The 17157-nt window shown below is 41.4% G+C and overlaps 1 protein-coding gene across 10 annotated transcripts in view; it reads left to right on the forward strand.

Moving 5' to 3' along the window:
- Positions 1-16894, forward strand: part of ctbp2l (C-terminal binding protein 2, like) — a 155388-nt gene extending 138494 nt beyond the window's left edge. For 6 of the 10 annotated variants that reach the window (XM_012862795.3, XM_036142023.1, XM_012862798.3 and 3 more), the window contains 5 exons: positions 4930-5144; positions 7600-7730; positions 11260-11387; positions 11666-11783; positions 15239-16894. In XM_012862795.3, coding sequence (XP_012718249.2) covers positions 4930-5144; positions 7600-7730; positions 11260-11387; positions 11666-11783; positions 15239-15419 — 773 coding nt within the window. In that variant the 3' untranslated portion in view covers positions 15420-16894. Of the gene's footprint in view, positions 1-4929; positions 5145-7599; positions 7731-11259; positions 11388-11665; positions 11784-13081; positions 13135-13761; positions 13837-15238 lie in introns of all 10 variants that reach the window. The other 4 variants (XM_012862800.3, XM_012862793.3, XM_021316517.2 and 1 more) reach the window with 3 other exon arrangements.
- The last annotated feature ends 263 nt before the right edge of the window (positions 16895-17157 follow it).

The following is a 17157-nucleotide window of genomic DNA, read 5'->3' on the forward strand; positions in this document are numbered from 1 at the left end:
GTCTCCAAAGGGAATCTAAACCCTTACCTCGGACTGTGAGGTTTTCCAGGAAAGGCTGCCAAGCTCAAAAGGATGAACAGAGTCTTGCTCTCTCCCTCTCTCTTGGTATCTATAAAGCATGGTTTAATTTTACAAACCTGCTACCCTACCTGGATCTTCTGCTGCAAGATCTTGCACAAACCCTGTCCCATATTTTTCATGTGTCTCACACAGCAATTAAAATGACCATTTGACTTTGCCCTGGTAACTTAAGTGTAAGCTGTAATTTCGAGCATTGGCTGTGAAAGCAGCAGGTAAATCTGAAGCAGCGCACGAAACTCAAGAGTGCAGCAGGAGGTTTTTGCAGCTTAAACAGAACCGCCTGAATTGTTTGGCTTTATTTGATGTGTTCTGCGGTGTGTGTGAACGGTCACAGACGAGGCAGCAGCACAGCAGAGACTTTGCCTCATTTGTGAAATGGATTCAAATAAATTGCTCGCCTCGTCCTGTTCTGCTGAACACAGCTTTATCTTGTAAGCTAGATACGTGGTGGCCCAGTTTTAACTGGTTTCAACACCTCTCTCACAACAAAAATAGCAATTATTTTGGTATTCTTCACTCCCTAAAGCAACTTCGACACCGAAGGTTGTACACTGCAAAAATGGAACTAAAAATAAGTAAAATTTTCTTAAAATGAGTGTATCTGTCCTTGATTTGAGCAGGTAAATAAGATGATCTGCCAATGAAATAAGATTTCTGCACTTAAAATAGGAACAACTCATCTCCATCGTCCTATTTCAAGCGCAGGATGTCTAATTATCTTGTTTTATGGGTCAAAATACTCATTCCATTGGCAGATAATATAATTTATCTGCTCAAATCAACGACAAAAGCACAGATTTTAAGAACATTTTACTTATTTTTAGGTCCGTTTTTGCAGTGTAGTCGTTCCTGCAGTCTGGTAACGATTGGGTACAATCACTACTTCTATGCGGTATTTTCAAATCTTCTTGCCAGTCAGAGGGCCTTCTGTTTTCCTGCTTTGATAAAGTTGTTTTTTTTTTTTCCTCCGCTCTGCCTGCATCCCAGATTATCTCAAGGTTGTCTGTTTGGCTTCCCTCCGGGCCGACTCCCTCCATCCGCGCTCACGTCCCACCGCTCCGATGCTCCGCTATTATATCTTTATTATTTTCTCCTCTTCTGTTTTTCGACTCTTCGTCTCTGTTATTGCTCTCCTCTGACATCTCACCCGGCCATAATCGGCCCTCGTGGCGTACTCCGTTCCGTCTCCATGTGTGTAAATGGCTACGTTTCACCCTCTGCAACCGTTTCTGCGCTGATTATTGTGTGTGTGTGTTTGTTTTTTTTCTGATCCATTGTCTCCTGTCTCAACATCGACCAGGCACTCAAATGCTCGGTGTTGTTACGAGCGTTTCCAGAGTGCCACCTTATCTCTGCGTCCACACACAAACACACGCTACCTACAGGTCCCAGACAGCTGCGCAGACTAACTGTTCCCAGGCCCTGGCAGAGAAAACCGTCTCCCTTATTCTCTCGTTTTTTTTTTTTTGTTTTTTTTTTTACCCAATCCTCCCACTTCCAGCCTCATCGGCGACTCCTTCTGGCTCAGGCGGTTTTCCAAACCGTGTCCATTGTTTGCGGGAAAGCGAAGGCCTCCTGGAGTTCGTTTGCAGATCCCAGCCTGTGCAGCCAGCTGCAGATACAAAGGCGCTTCGGGTGTCGAACCTGAGTCGGTTCTGCTTTTACTTATTTATTGTTTTTTTCTTTTTTTATTTCATTAAAACAAACGTGGTTCAGTTGTTTTGATCTGATCAAATGAAGGAATTCGTTGATCTGGAGTCAACTTCGGCGCAATCGAAATCTCTGCATCGGCAAGCAATATTTAAAGGTTTGTAAAGGATAAATTGAATGCATCTCTGCAGGCCTTAGTTAACTCTCTCAAGCTTTATCAGATTTTATTCATCCATAATGGAGGTAAAAGAGCTCTCAAAGGCATTAAATGCATACCGTCTACCCTCGTTTTAACTTCAACCCCTCATCTATGGTCTTTAATCAGCTGACAGCTTCAGTGAAGTCACGTTCAGGAATCTGTTTTAGCCTCATGTTTCACTCGGGGTCTTCATCTTCCTGTTTTCTCCGTGAATGGGATTGGCAACATAAAGCAAAGGTCAAGTCAAGAATGAGATGCCAGACACTGAAACGCTCCCGTGGGCGGCAGATCTCCCGGTTCTTCTGTCGTTTATTGGTATCGATCAGTAACGCGCGATCCCCAGGTCCCCAGGTGTTTTTATTTTACAGCTTCAGTCACAGCCACGGCGACACAAAAGCAGCTATTGGATTTACGCTCGAAAACATCATCCGTAAACACACCTGACTCTGCTCCGGTTCCAAGAGGATCATACGGGCGAAAAAAACGTCTGAAGAAACGTTGTGATTTACCCGAAGTATCAGTGAAAATAGAACAGCGCTGCGGCTGGAGAAGGGAGCACATCAGCTGTGGTTTTTAAGCTGTGCTCAAAAATAACTAAAAACGGCTACAGGTTCATTCCTCAGGGTTCCTGCTTTGTCTAGAAATGTCTGGAGTGAATGGATTGTTTGAGTGATATGGACATATGTCCATCCATTCATCCAGCCAGCATTTTTTATTTTTTTTTATTTTGTGGTTTTGGATATAAAGGCTGAATTGAGTAGAATTTACAGTGATACAAAGATTTATATTTTAGTGGGCTGAAGATGAACCACGACTCCTTTGAAATTGGAATAGGTTTTGAAATTGGTCCTCATACACATGTAGGAACCTGGATTCCTCAACTCTGTGGAGCTCAGATGTGCTCAGGAAATACCGAGGCATAAAGTAGCTGAAGAGTCTCAGGCATCTGCTTTAGTTTATTTAGAAAATGACAAAATAATTAGCTATTAAATGACTATTTAGCTGCAACTAAACTGGCTAAATCCTGTCTTCTGTGGATGGACATAATGCTCCATCGTGGAGGGAGACGTCCCAGAGAGCATAAAGGACATTATCAATCCTTTTCACGGCTCTCCATTACTCTGCAGTCACCGAGCAGAAGGCTTCCTTCAGCCAGCTCGAGTGGAGACTCACTTCCTACACAACACATGGCTGCGAGAGACGGAGGAGAAGCTTAATATGTGCAGCAGAGGCCTACTAGGGATCGCTGTCTGCTACTTCGCTCCGCGAGATCATTTCTGTGTCACGACTCTTTCTCCAATTCTTCAATGGTTTGAATCTCTTCAAGCCCAGGAAAAAGCTTAGAGTGATGCAAGTTGTTACAAACAGTCACGGGCTGACTTGAGAATCTTACGATGTGAAACCTTTGGTTTAAAAAAAGCATTTGCGCAAAAATGTAAAGTACCATGTTGATTATTGCAGTTATATCATCTGCTTTATTTTTTGGGTGGTCGTAAAAATCTAAGATAAATGACCTCTAGATCTACCAGTAGTTAGTGCTTATTGAGTAGAATTTTATACCCTTGTGCCATTTTCCTCATATTGAATGACAAATATTAGTGAAAGTCCTGTTTTTTTTCTACATATAATTGTTGTCTATTAAAAGTCAAAGTGTTATTGCTATCCTATACAAGGAAATTGGTAATAATCTTGATTGTGGCTGAGCTTTCAAACTAAACTAACTAAATGAATGTTAATATTAAATGAATTTCTGCACATTTTCAGAACAAACTACTGTTAATCCCAAATTTACCTCACACTAACATAGTTACAAGTAAACGTGTCTTAAGACTCACTTATTCCTCCCTACGCCAGTCCTCACTTTTTATTCCGTACCTTGGATCGTGTTCACTATTTAGACTTGACAGCAAAGGTGGTAAATGTAGATTTACAACACTGCTTCCTCTTAACCTTGACAATCACCCAACTCAGAGTGAGAAGCATCTAAACTCTAAATAAAGCATCATGAATGATGGCTGGATTTGAACGCAGGGAGTCACACGATTTACAATTAGAAAAAGACTTCCTGATAAATAGCTTTACCTCTTTTGTTCGATCTTTGGTATTAGAGCCACTGACCCATTTTTATGGTTTCCTTTTGAACATTAATGGATATTTATAATTCTAGCTAAAAAAAATATTTAATCTAATTGATTTCTAAAATGATTTACTGCGGTTTGTGTTTACAGCCGCCTTTTTAACAAGTTCAAGAAACAATTCTAAAAAAGATATTTCAATTAAATGTGTTAGAATAGGTCCAACGGTAAGCTAATGCATAAATAAAGCTGTCGCCATTAGACTAGATGGACTGCATCTGATATAGGTTTGAGGCTTGACTTAAGAAAAAGGAGCATGAAGGTTTATGCTGTTCGCAAACAATTTAGTGATAAAAGTGATCAAAGAACTGCATCTCAGTTGGCAAATAGAAAAAAAAGTTGTTATACAAAATCACAAATGCGCAGAAAAATGTTGCAAGACTAAACTAACACATTTTGTGCATGTTTCTATCTGCTGAGCTCATTGAGTCACAACTTGAGGAGCGTGAATACTTCTGAATACTTTTTTACTCTTACTTGAGTAATCAAAAAAAAAAAGGTATACAAATAAAACAACTGGACTTCTATTCTTAAAGATGATTATGTTACACTTCCCATCCAGTTCCAAGTTTTACAGGCCTGCTGGCGAGGCCTCATTGGAGCTCAGATTCACATGTAGATTCACCGGGAACTGATCGCCCCAACAATGGAGCAGAATAGAAGTCCGGTTGTTTTATTTTGTAACCTTTTTTTGGATTTTATCGTGACCTGGATGACTGAGAATCTTCACCAACATCTTACTTGAGTTATTTGTCGGCTGGCTACTTTTTTATTCTTACTTGAGCAAAAAATATCTGGCTACTCAACCCACCTCTGCCCGTACGAACGCAAAACTGAATATATTTCTGTTGTCTGCGTCCCCAGGTCGTTCGGGTCAGGCGGTGGCGGTGCGAGCCAAGGTCTTCGGCTTCAACGTCATCTTCTACGACCCCTACCTGCAGGACGGACTGGAGCGCTCGCTGGGCGTGCAGCGCGTCTACACCCTGCAGGACCTGCTTTACCAGAGCGACTGCGTCTCCCTGCACTGCAACCTGAACGAGCACAACCACCACCTCATCAACGACTTCACCATCAAACAGGTGAGGCCGGCGGAAAAAAACGCATCCAGGCGGGCCCCAACCTGCCCGAAGCAGCGGCAATACGCTGCGTTAAAACCCAGCGATACGGGTGAATCGTTCCGCCTCATGAACCAGCACAGAGCAGTCTGACGGATTAAATCTGTATTAAGTATTCTCACATTCAGATTAATTAGGGCCCATCACAGATAATTATTTTTCAATTAGTATTGTAAAACAAACCTGGTAATTTATTTTACTTCTTTTTTTTATCAATCAAGCTGATGTCCATTTACTAATGGTTTAATTAACCAAACAGATAGTCAAACGATCGGTGCTGGTAGTGTGATCGTGTGAGGCTGAAGGAGAATGTCCAGCCTTCAGTTTGTAGTTAGATTGTGCAGCTGGACGATGATCAGAAGGACACAAAAACCCAAAGTTTAACGTCCTGGCCTAATTTCGGTTGGGAGGCTGTGGTGTGACCTGAAACTGCTCATTGATGCTCAAAAGAAAAACTTGATTGCGGCTCAAAATGAAACAATTCTGCTAAGAAGAGTGAGCCAAAAGTGCTTCATGGAGATGTAAAAAACTGAATTACTGCAAACTCTTGATTGGAGTCATTGTCATTCTGGTTGGCTCCACCACCTCTTAGGTTTTTCACGTTTTTTTTCTCTCCTGATAAATGAAATAATCATTTGACACCTGTATCTTGTGTTTACTCTGGTTATATTTATCTGATACTTGCATTACTTTATAATTGCGTTCGCACCAAACGTGATTCCGGTGAATTTTCCGCCTCATTCGCGTGCTTGTTGCTCGACTCAGCCCCAAGTTAGGGAAGTCCAGGAGCTCCGACTGGATCACGATCGCTTCCGTCTGTCCGGGATCCCAAATCCTGCTTTGGGGACGGATCACCCGTACAACAGAGGGAAGGCGAGGAGGCGCTCTGGATTTCAGGGAGGACAGCGGGAGTTTAGCGCAAGAGGTCGGGCAGTGAGCACCAGAACGGGGCGACTGGCCAGAACCAGCACTGGAGCTACAAGAGGAGGGCGGATGATTAATGATTTAACGGGTCCTTCTAAGGGCAAAATTGAAACGGCCTTTTTCAAAGCCACCCACAAACCTCTAAAGAGCATTCCTCGCTTCATCCTGAGTCAGGATTAATTTTTCTATCTTCCATTTGGATAAAAAAAAAAAAAAGCTTTGTCTCCGCTGCGCCCCTTCACCCTACATCACAACAACATGCAGTCCCTGATTGGTTGGCACGACGCGGATTGACAGAAAGTTTCACAGTTTTGAACTCAAAATATCCTCCGTGTACATCGGCTGTTTTGCAGCGCTCTGTTCGCCCTAATCACGGCGCTCGCATCGCTTCGCTCCCGAACACGCCTCCGCATAACATGCAACTCACTCGCTACGGTTGCGTCATTCGCGTTCGGTGTGAACGCACCATAAGACGTTAAGAGAGACTTGGAGGACAGGAGTTAAATCTGAGGTGAACGCAGCGATTTCTGGTAGATGGGCACTGCTGAGCTGTATTTTGTCACAGCGCGAGCCTTAAGGATGTCCTGAAGAGCTTTGGTAGAAAGCAAAGAGTGAGGAGGGGTTAGAATAAAAAAAATAAATAAATAAGAAGGAAGCCCTTTCCAACTTTTTATCTGAAGCACCACCAAAGCTGGACACAAATTCATTGCTTTGCTCTGTCAAATCCAATTAGCACCAGCCCACGGCTACAGCACATATATTGACTGGCTGCACAGTAGGAGGGGAGGGGGGATGGAGGGGGGGGGGGTGCAGAGCTGCTCTTTGACTTACTGTCTGAAGCGGCGACACCTGCAGGGCAGCCGAGGAACTTCGTCCCGCACTCTCCTCTCCGGTTTTTCTCTTTTGAGATGTTCTGACTGTACGAGGAGATAAGTGGGAGTGGGCGTAACAGCCTAACCCAGTTAACGGCGCCGTTTTCTGCAAAGCTCGCCGTCCTCGGTTGCTTCTTTAAGTGCCGCAACGAAGCAACACTTTTTCCTCTCTAATTCCTCTAAAAACGTTGGCAGTTCTTCTGAGCTGCTAAGATGCAAATGTGAGTGTTTGTGTGTTTAAAAGAAGCGGGGCCTAATAATAAAAGACTGCCTGTCGGCGTAAAGGCGCATCATGCCCCTGGATCCCAGCTTTTGTCTCGATTAAGGGATTACTTTCATCTGAGCGTATTGACTTGATTTTTCTCCCTCTCACAGGTTTGTTTTACACTTTTTGCTACACGTCTGTTTTTTTTTTTTGTTTTTGTTCCACAAAAACCAAAAGGCTCGTTTTCCGGCTCATCCTTCATTTCATCTCCTGTTTTTTTGTTTTTTTTTTGGTTCAGATCAGGTTTCAGAGGCGACACAGTCTGATAATCAGCTCTTGTTCAAGCGACCGAATCAGAATGGCGAGCTGCGACTGGCCGGCTCCCTGATTGTTATTTTTATTTGTTTGTGTGCGGCAGATGCGTCAGGGCGCGTTCCTGGTCAACACCGCGCGGGGAGGCCTCGTGGACGAGAAAGCTCTGGCCCAGGCGCTGAAGGAGGGCAGGATACGGGGAGCAGCCCTGGACGTCCATGAAACCGAGCCCTTCACGTAAGTCGCACCGAGAGCGCCGGCTAAACAGGAGGCAATGAGTTGAAACATCTTTCTCTGAAAGGCTCCGTGGGAGCTTTGCAGGTGATGTTAAATCAGGATGCTGGTGGATGGTTGAGTGGGCGTCTTTACTCAGACAACGCCTTCCAAAAACTGTTCACGTGTAAACTTTTCCAGATTTTTTGTCTGGCAGGCTACAACGTCAAACTGCAATTGGGTTTTATTTAGGTGTGTCTGATTCATAGAGGGCTGAACACAAAATGCACATATTTGTGAAAATATTTGGGAAGCCATACGTATCTATTTTTCTTTCCTTTTTATTTAAATGACGTTCTGCTTGTGGTGGTCAATGATAGGGGTCCTTAAACTTGATGGTCAAAAGTCCAAATATCATTTCAACGTGAGGCCAAGAACAACTATTGATGAGCAAATCCTTTTTCTGAAAGTTTCCTCCAGCCTTACAAACGATGTTACGCCTTCAGTCGTTAGTTTGTGACCCCTAAGCTGCTCTGATGTTTGACAGTTAATCATAATGAGGATGCCAATTAGTAAAATAATTTTATTTAAACTTCAATTACATTTATTTCTTTAACAAACAAAAGTAAGGAAAATGAATAAACTGCACCTAAAAATCAAAAGTGATATCAAACAACCGAGAGATACCAAGAGATGGTTTTAATACAAAACAACATAGTGGAAAACAAATGAATCTATCTGCCTTTAATAAGCTCCCTACATATTTAGTATTGTGCACATTTGTAGATTTTTCCTTAATTTGTATAAATGTATATTTTTAAGTTCTGCTGTACTGTAAAGTAAAAACATTCTTTTCGCTGTAAAACGCCCTAAAACAAGGTGTTTAAGGTGTAAAATCAAAATAACATAAACTCACTGGAATACCATACAATGTTTTGCCATATTATTGTACATACCCAACAGGTAGACATTAAAGTATTTTTGAATTAAACAAAAACCAGTACATATGTATGTTTCTTTTATATGAAATTAAAGAAACTATTGTTTGTTTTTTGTAAAATTAAGTCTTTTCCTAAGATTTACATATTATATCCTTATCACAAGGTCTGTAAGAGTACTATTGTTGTATTCATTATTGTATGACTTTCTCACCTTATTCTAAGGAAAAGAAGCAACAGTAAGTTAAAAATGCAACAGGAAATGAAAGAATTATAAAATTATCTCCTTTTTTTCCACCAATGGATGTGATCCTAACCTTTATTTAGTTTGTATTAAACTCCAAAATATTCATCTAAAAGTGTTCTGTTAATCGATGCATTTATGAACTGAAAAAGGTGGGAGATCTCAGATTTGATATAACCTGCCGATCAAGGAAAAAAAACTCTCCATTTTGACCTCTGGCCGACTGATTATTAATTTATGTAAAATAATTAGATTAGATTGAAGAATCTTTTAGACTTCAGATTATTTTCCAATCTTTTACAACACCAGGGGGCACTCTTACAAAGGTCAATGCCCTATTTTTTTTTTTTTGGGGGGGGGGGGTTAAACATTCTGAAGCAGGTCTAAAAATTAACATAATGCTGAATTACTTTTCACTGCCTTATGTTTTATGTAATCAAACTGGTTAATCTGGCGGCGCTGAAAACACATTTCCTATCGTTTTAAACGTGTTTAGATTGATAAAGGTTCAGCCATTCTTGAACTTTATAAGTATCAGACTGACTTTGGCTCGCTGTTCCTGGTTTTGGGCTCAAATTGTTGAAAACCGCTGACTAAAACACATTTTTACCCCTATTCTAAGCAGTGAGCCATATATTCACTTAACTCCTGTTCTGCAATTCTCCACCTCTTTAAAAGATCCATGTTTTAGATCTCAGAGGGTTTCCAGGTGCTGATGTGTCGTTCACGCACACATGGGCAGCATGGGAGTTATTATTATTGTTTTAACGCTATGTGTTTCCGGCTGGCTGCTCAGCTGACTGGCTGCTGCAGGGGACTAAACACGAACCAGATGGATCTGGAGCTCCTGCTCCACTAACCTACTATGTCAACGGCGAAGGGGGAGGGAGATGCTGTTTCATAACTTTTCTCCCTATTGCCACCCGCGCCGCATGGATCTGATTCGCTGCCGAAACGTTGCACAAGCAGAGCAGGGAGAAGTGCTGTAAGGACAGAGGAAGAGCAGGAGAGGTAATATATGCAGGATGCCATGTTGTGTCTCCCTGGATGTACTATTAGACACGAGGCACGCTACTTCCACACAAAAGTTTTACAGACGCTTCTCAGCATATTAGAACATGAGTCGATTCATTAATTTACCCATTTAGTAATTTTAGTAAAATTGATTCTTTGCAGGGTTTAGGTGTCAGATTGTCAGCCAATCAACCACACTCTGCTTATAAGCTTATGTAAGCAGAGGGAAGCATGAATTGCTCTATAAAACCTCTCCTGCTAGACTGATGCGCTGACTTTAGACTTGATAAAACACGGTGGACCAACACCAACGGGATTACATGGCTCCCCAAATCATCACAGGCTGTGGGAACTTCACACTGGACCTCAAGCAACTGAATTAGCTATGCTTCTTCAGCTTCTCAAGGCTGTGGTTAGCCCAGTTCCTTGTGCACCTTTTTTAACTTTTTTTTTTCCTTCCACTCAACTTTTCCATTACTGTGCTTTTGGATGCAGCTCTATGTGTGAACATCCACCTACTTTAGCAATGACCTTTCGATGTGTGAGTTTCCCTTTTTGACTTATATCACTTGATATGATGGCCAGCTTTTTTTGGATTTATTTTATTTTATTTTGTTTATTTTATTTTTTATTTTTTTGCTTTATGTACACATTTATTACACAGAAGAAAATAACATTATGTAACCATACCAATAACTTAATGAATGCAAAAATGTTTAAACACCACTGGTTTCTAATTAATTGTACTTTGCTGTGATCCAATAATTTTAATTTTGCTTTCTAACATGTGGAGAACCACACATTTTATTTTGGCCATGCTGTGCAAGCTGACCTCCACTGAACTAAGGTCACTAAAGGTTTTCTGGAATAAAAAAGGTTTAAATCAACACCGATATGTTTTCTCTGCTCCACAAACACATTCCGCTGCCTTGACGAGCCTTTTCAATAAATCAACATGTTCATATTATATTCATAATGTTCTACAGTGAACACTGCATCCAAATCTGCTGGGTTTTATTTATTTTTTCTTTATTTTTTTTTCCTTTTTTTCCTTTCTTTTTTTTCCCTTTTTTTTCCCTTTTTTGACTTATATCACTTGATATGATGGCCAGCTTTTTTTGGATTTTTTTAAAGGATTCTAGATTTCAAAATGGAGCTAAAAAGGTTTTTCTAGATGCCAAAAAGTTTTGAAATAGCCCTTTAACAGATTGTTAAACTGGAAACCAGTTTCAGTTCTGATTGTCGGAACACACTGATTAAAAGAAAAACCCTGACTGATTAAAAATACTACAAAAAATTTTAATGCTTCAAAGTGTGAAATTGTCGGATAGATCTGTAGAAACCGTGTGTCCTTCAGTTTTGCACAGGGCCCACTGAAAGACGCTCCGAACCTGATCTGCACGCCTCACACAGCATGGTACAGCGAGCAGTCTTCTCTGGAGATGAGGGAGGCGGCTGCCACCGAGATCAGAAGAGCCATCACGGGTACGCGGCACATTCACAATTCCCCCTTTAACTGCCGTCCGTTTACTGCCACCTCTGGCTCAGAATGTCCTCTCCCTTCAGCGATGGACTTAATAGACGAAATTAGCAGCTCTACTAGCTTTTCTCAAAAATATCCCGACTGTTAAATGATCTTCATTTGCATATATTTAACCCACTTGTTAGCTCATCAGCACCGTCTGGCTGCTAATTCCATCTTTTTTTATGTTGCGATTCATCCCCCACTCTGCCTTTAACCCCGTGTGCGTTTCATTTCGCAGGACGGATCCCAGACAGTCTACGAAACTGTGTCAACAAGGAGTTCTTTGTCACCACGGCACCCTGGGGAGTTATGGAGCAACCAGGCGTTCACCCTGAGCTCAACGGCGCTGCCTACAGGTAGGAGCTGGAAGTTCTGGAGGGCAACGAAAGTATTGACGTTCATGATTAGTTGTTCATTTAAAGATTGAGATAATGTCAGATTTTGTATCATTTTCTCCACAGTGAACTAATTTAATCTTTCCTAGCTGACTAGTGATTGAACAGATAATACGGTGCCTTACAAAAGTATTAACACCCCTGGAAAAATTTCCAAATTCACTTTGTACCCACAAATGTTCCATGGGTTTTATTGGATTTAATGTGACAGACCAACACACAAGCCCCTTTTCCACTGAACGTCCAGGGATTTAAACTCCTGGGATTGTTTTTACCCAGGTAAAAGTGATCCTGGGTACTTTGCGTGCTTCTTTGATCCACTGCTCTGAAAGATCGGCGTAGAATTATTTAAATCAGCCTAATGACATCAGGGGGACTTATCGAGAAAAACGGTGCTACACCTCCAGTCCAGCAGGTGGCGGTAACAAGAAACAAAAGGCACCACCAGCTATTCCTGCCTTACCTCATCATGACTGCTGTTGCCTAGCGTCCATAACGACATGAAGCACGGAGCTGTGAAGAGGCAAAAATGTAACCCAAACTTTTGCTCCACTTAGTATTTTTGTTTATTCGATCTCTTGAGGAACCCCACCAGTTGTACCGTCGTTGCAGGCGTGTGCAAAGATGAGCGAATTATTCATCTCCTGCTCTCCAGTAAGACATTAAAGTTAAATAAAACTATCCCATTTTGAAGCTTAACTTCAATCTCACTAAAACCGATTTGCATAGCAATAACTGACACACTGAAATAAACCAAACATGAAACGTTGGATATCATCCGTAGGCTTAGGGTTAGAATGGCGGGATTGAACATCTCAGAAAACATCAGAGCAATTTAAGGGTATCTTAAAAAAAAAAAAAGCAGATATTGAGTTTTACACTGCTCCACGTTTTGCCTAAAAACATTGTAAAAGTTTTTCTTGTTTCACATAAAGATTTTGCCACTCCCTTTTTGCACTTCCGTTTGAATAATCTGCTTTGACCCCGCCTCTCAACAATCTGAAAGTCCTACGTCCAGACCAGGACCCTTTTATGCAGAAAAGGGCGGACTCGGGAAACTGAAATTATTCTGGTAAAATCGCATCTTTAACGTGTGGAGAGCTTTTCAAAATCCCTGGTAATGGCTTGAAAGTCCCTGCAATGGAAAAGGGGCTGCAGTAGCTCATACTCGTAAAGTGGAAGGAAAATGTGTAAAGAAAATGTCTTTTGCTCTGCATTCGTGAGTAGTCTACTCTGATACCCCTGTTTCTCTTTTGCAGTTTGCTACAAGCCATGTAAGGGGGACACAGCAAACGTGAAAGAAGGTGCTCTGGTCAGATGAGATTAATTTTGAACTTTTTGGCAAAAAAAACTGTGTGTGACTGTCACCTGGTTAAACTATTGCTTCGGTTGTATGTCGAGGGAGGTTGTGCGACTGGAAGGTGTACCTCATTTAGACATCCCCACAGGATGATGCGGCCACCTCCGTGTCTCACTGTAGGCATGGCGTCTTCAGGGTGCAAGGTTATTTATCACTCCAGAGTGTCGTAGATGTAAGCCAGAAAGGCTAATTTTGTTCTCATCTGAGCTGAGCTTTAACTGCAGTAATAGGTGGCTCTGCAGGTCAGGGGAGGTTTAACGCAGCTACATGCAAACCTCTCCAGACTTTTACCTGGAGGCCATTTTTTTTAAAAAAACATGTCATTTTCCTTCCACTTTAAAATCTTGTTCCTTTGTGTTCGTCTATCACACCCAATCCCAATAACAATCATGGAGGTTTGTGGGCATGATCTGACAAAACAAAGAAAATTCAGGGAATGGGAATCAGTTTTTGCAAGATGGTGCATTGTAAACCCCCCCCCCCCCCCCAAACACATCTCACTACCTGTGTGTCCATTGAATCCAGTTCTGGGCTCTTTTGATCTCAGCATGTCCACCTCCGTCTCCTTCTTTCATGCAGCCAAGTGAACCAAACTCTCCCGGCCGTAACTACCGGCGTCCCCCAAGACAAAATTAATGCCTAGATCAGGACCAGGTAAATGAGACACCCTGGATGGAAACCTCTCACCTTAAACTCACTTGGTGTGTGCCCTCCCCTACCTCTATAGCCCCCCCTCCCCCTCCCAAGAACTCACCTGTTTGACTGAACTCAGAGTAGAGCTGGATGACAGTGAATGTGGGTTTTGAGTGTCCCAGTAAGCATGATCGGAAGCAATTCAGAGGCGGTTTCATGGATGGCCAAATGTTTGGTGTTTTCCTCTTTCTGGGCAATGTTTTAGTTTGTTTAGGGGAACCCTTCTTTGCTGCTCTGCTCCTTTTCTTTCTGGTTTCTAGCTTTTATTGTGATTTGTCTCCTAGAACCCCTTTAATGTCTCTTTTGTTCCAATATATCCCAGAGCCAAATCAGGAACTAGAAAAGGTTTATATTTGTGTGTGAAGACCTTACAAAAGCCTTGTAGATATAGTCTGTGTAAACTATCTTTATGTCAAGTCAGTTTGTTTTTCATTTGGTAAACTGATTTGACGCCTGTCAAATATGAGGATATGCTATTTAGTCCCACCAAAATGAAGAAAGTAAATCATGAATCCAGAACAACTGGTAACAAGATCCTCAATGACGTTAAAGGTAATGCAAAAGGGGAAGATGTTAAAGTATCTCCTTAGAAAAATTAGCCATTAAACTGGATAAATACAGATACTTTCCAAATCTGTCCACAGTACCATGTTTGAAGGACCTTGAAGATTAAAAAAAATAACTCTGTATGGCAAACTGTGTCAAATAATGTTACACATCACAATGCCTAATGACAGGTAAATACCTCTCTAGGGGATTCAATGACCCACTAAAAGCAGAATAAACTTTAACAGGCACTTAGTGCCACCTAGTGGTTTTCTTTTTAGTGAGTGCTAGTTGTAAATATTTTTTATTTAATTTTGTGGAATAAATTAGTTTTGTATTTTGTATTACATTTAATCAAAATTACTTGAAAGAAACACTTGGCGTTTTGTAATTACATAATATGGAGATAAAATTTTGCCTTCATTGTCACTGTATTCAGTTTAAAATCAAAATGTGGAATCATAACATTACAGCAGTGTAAATGCAAACTGGCATAATAATTTTAAATAGTAAGAAATTTTGAGTCTCCTAAATCAATAGCATTAGAGATTTTTTTTCTAGACAAATTACTTTCCATTTAATAATCAGTTGAGGGTTTTTATTGGCTTTATTTAATTCTGGTCCTTCTAAAGGTCTGTAACTCCCATCTAAATTGTTAAAAGCAGGAACTTCTAATAAGAGCTTGTAAATATGTTCCTGAAGAGGCTCCTGTGATGAAAAGGATGCAGAAGCATCTGTGTGTGTGTGTGTGTGCAGAAAATCCGTGTTTTTTTTTTTTTGTGTGACACTGCACTAACCTCTGACCCTCCACCACCAGATACCCGCCGGGTGTTGTTGGAGTGGCTCCAGGCGGCCTCCCGGGGGCGTTAGAGGGCATGGTGCCCGGTGGGGTCCCCATCGCCCACACTCTGCCCTCTGGTACGCACCCTTCCCAGGCCCCGTCACCCAACCAGCCCTCCAAACACGGCGAGACCAGAGAGCACCTCACCGAGCAATAGCAGCAGAAGGGGTCCACGAAGCAGCGAACATCTCATCTGACCGGCGCTCAGAGAAACCAACCGATCACAAATCAAACCGACCAACCTGGGGACCAAGAGACAGTGGAAAAACAACACAAAGCGGCTGCCTGTCGAACCAGCCTGGAAAACGGGGAACTAAGGAAGTGTTACGGGGGAATTTGTACTTTTACAGTTTCGGTTTTTACTCGTCTCTTTGAGTTCTGTACCGACTTTACTCTTTGATGATGTTTTTGGGGTTTTATTTTTTCCTCCTCCACCTTCGGGACATGGCTATGATTGTGGACACAGAGTCCAGTGTTTTTAATGCTCCAGGATCACCTGATGAGACTCTGTCAAGCCCACCCTATACACCTCAGAGCTCATGGGAAATGTAGGCCCACTTCTCAGAAACACCAAGGGGAAGAACAGAAAGAAAAAAAAAAAAGACCGTCCTGTGCTACTGGACCTCATTCATCCCCCTTCTGATCCCCCCCAACACCTCTCCTTTATGTAACAAGTGTGCATTGTTTAGATCTACTCCACCCCCCACTTTTAAGCCTCAGAAAATAATTATTTGGTTTTATTTCTATTTAGTGTGAATGATTAAGAATTTATTATCAGCATATATCTATCATTCATCAAATAAACATGAGATTTGTCATCAGTTCTAATAATCTAGAGTGATTTTAAACCCTTTCCTGGCAGCAAATTGCAGCTGCAATATCACGATGACCACTAGAGGTCACTTTTGTACAATGAAGAGTGGTTTTGGAGCTATCCACTTCTTGAAGCCGTTTGTAGGTCGGAAAATAAAGAAAAAAGTGATATAAAGAGATGTGCAGAGACCTCGGTTTTTTAAAGAAGAACCTGTGAGCAACTACCACCAATGATCATTCAGGTTCCTTCCCACCTCCGAGCATATCAACTGCTGGCAGGAAAGGGTTTTAAGGCACAATTAAGTTTTTAATAACTCAGGAAAAAACACTTTACAGATTTTCTTCCCATTAAATTTCCATCGCTTGATTTGAGGGGGGAAAAAAAAAAAAGGTAAAAAGACTAACCTGGTTAGTCTGAATATGTTCTCTCCATCATCATCTCCATTGTGGTATTTTTCTATACAAGGTGCATCATGCATTTTTGGTGTTAAAAGTTTTGAGGAGTCCTGTTAGATTTGTATTGCCTAGTTAAATGTTCCTATAACCATAGTCCTACGTGAGCCATCCGTTCTCTCCTCCCTCCTTATGGTTCCTTTGTTCTATTCAAGGCCAGGTTCTTTGGGGGAGGGTCGTCCTGTACTCTGTAAGAGCAATAGCTGAAACTCCTTAGTGTCCCGACAATAGCGGAAAGAGGCAGCCAGCAGTATGTTTTTTTTTTTTTTTGTTTTTTGTTTTTAGTGTGAGTATTTGTATTTGTTTCTTGTACAAGGTGAACATTTAGCAATTCAGTACAGTTCAAATAAAGAGATGATTCAGAGACCCAGTTGTCTGATACTTGATTCGAATCTTTAGGCATGACTTCAGAAGACGTCTTCCAGGATCTACTCAGATAAAGCCAAACTTTTTTTTTTTTTAAGCAATAGTAGAAACGATCAAGCCAAACTAATTTGTTGGAATCAATTGATAAAAAATAAAATCTCTCAAATCCAATAATTTTCACTTCCCCTCATGCAAATGTTTTGGGACACGTTAAAGCTCAGTTTGTGTAACGTTTACAGATCTTAAGAGGTTACCTTCTAAAA

Source organism: Fundulus heteroclitus, chromosome 10 (assembly GCF_011125445.2).
Source record: "Fundulus heteroclitus isolate FHET01 chromosome 10, MU-UCD_Fhet_4.1, whole genome shotgun sequence".
Classification (NCBI taxonomy): Eukaryota; Metazoa; Chordata; class Actinopteri; order Cyprinodontiformes; family Fundulidae; genus Fundulus; species Fundulus heteroclitus.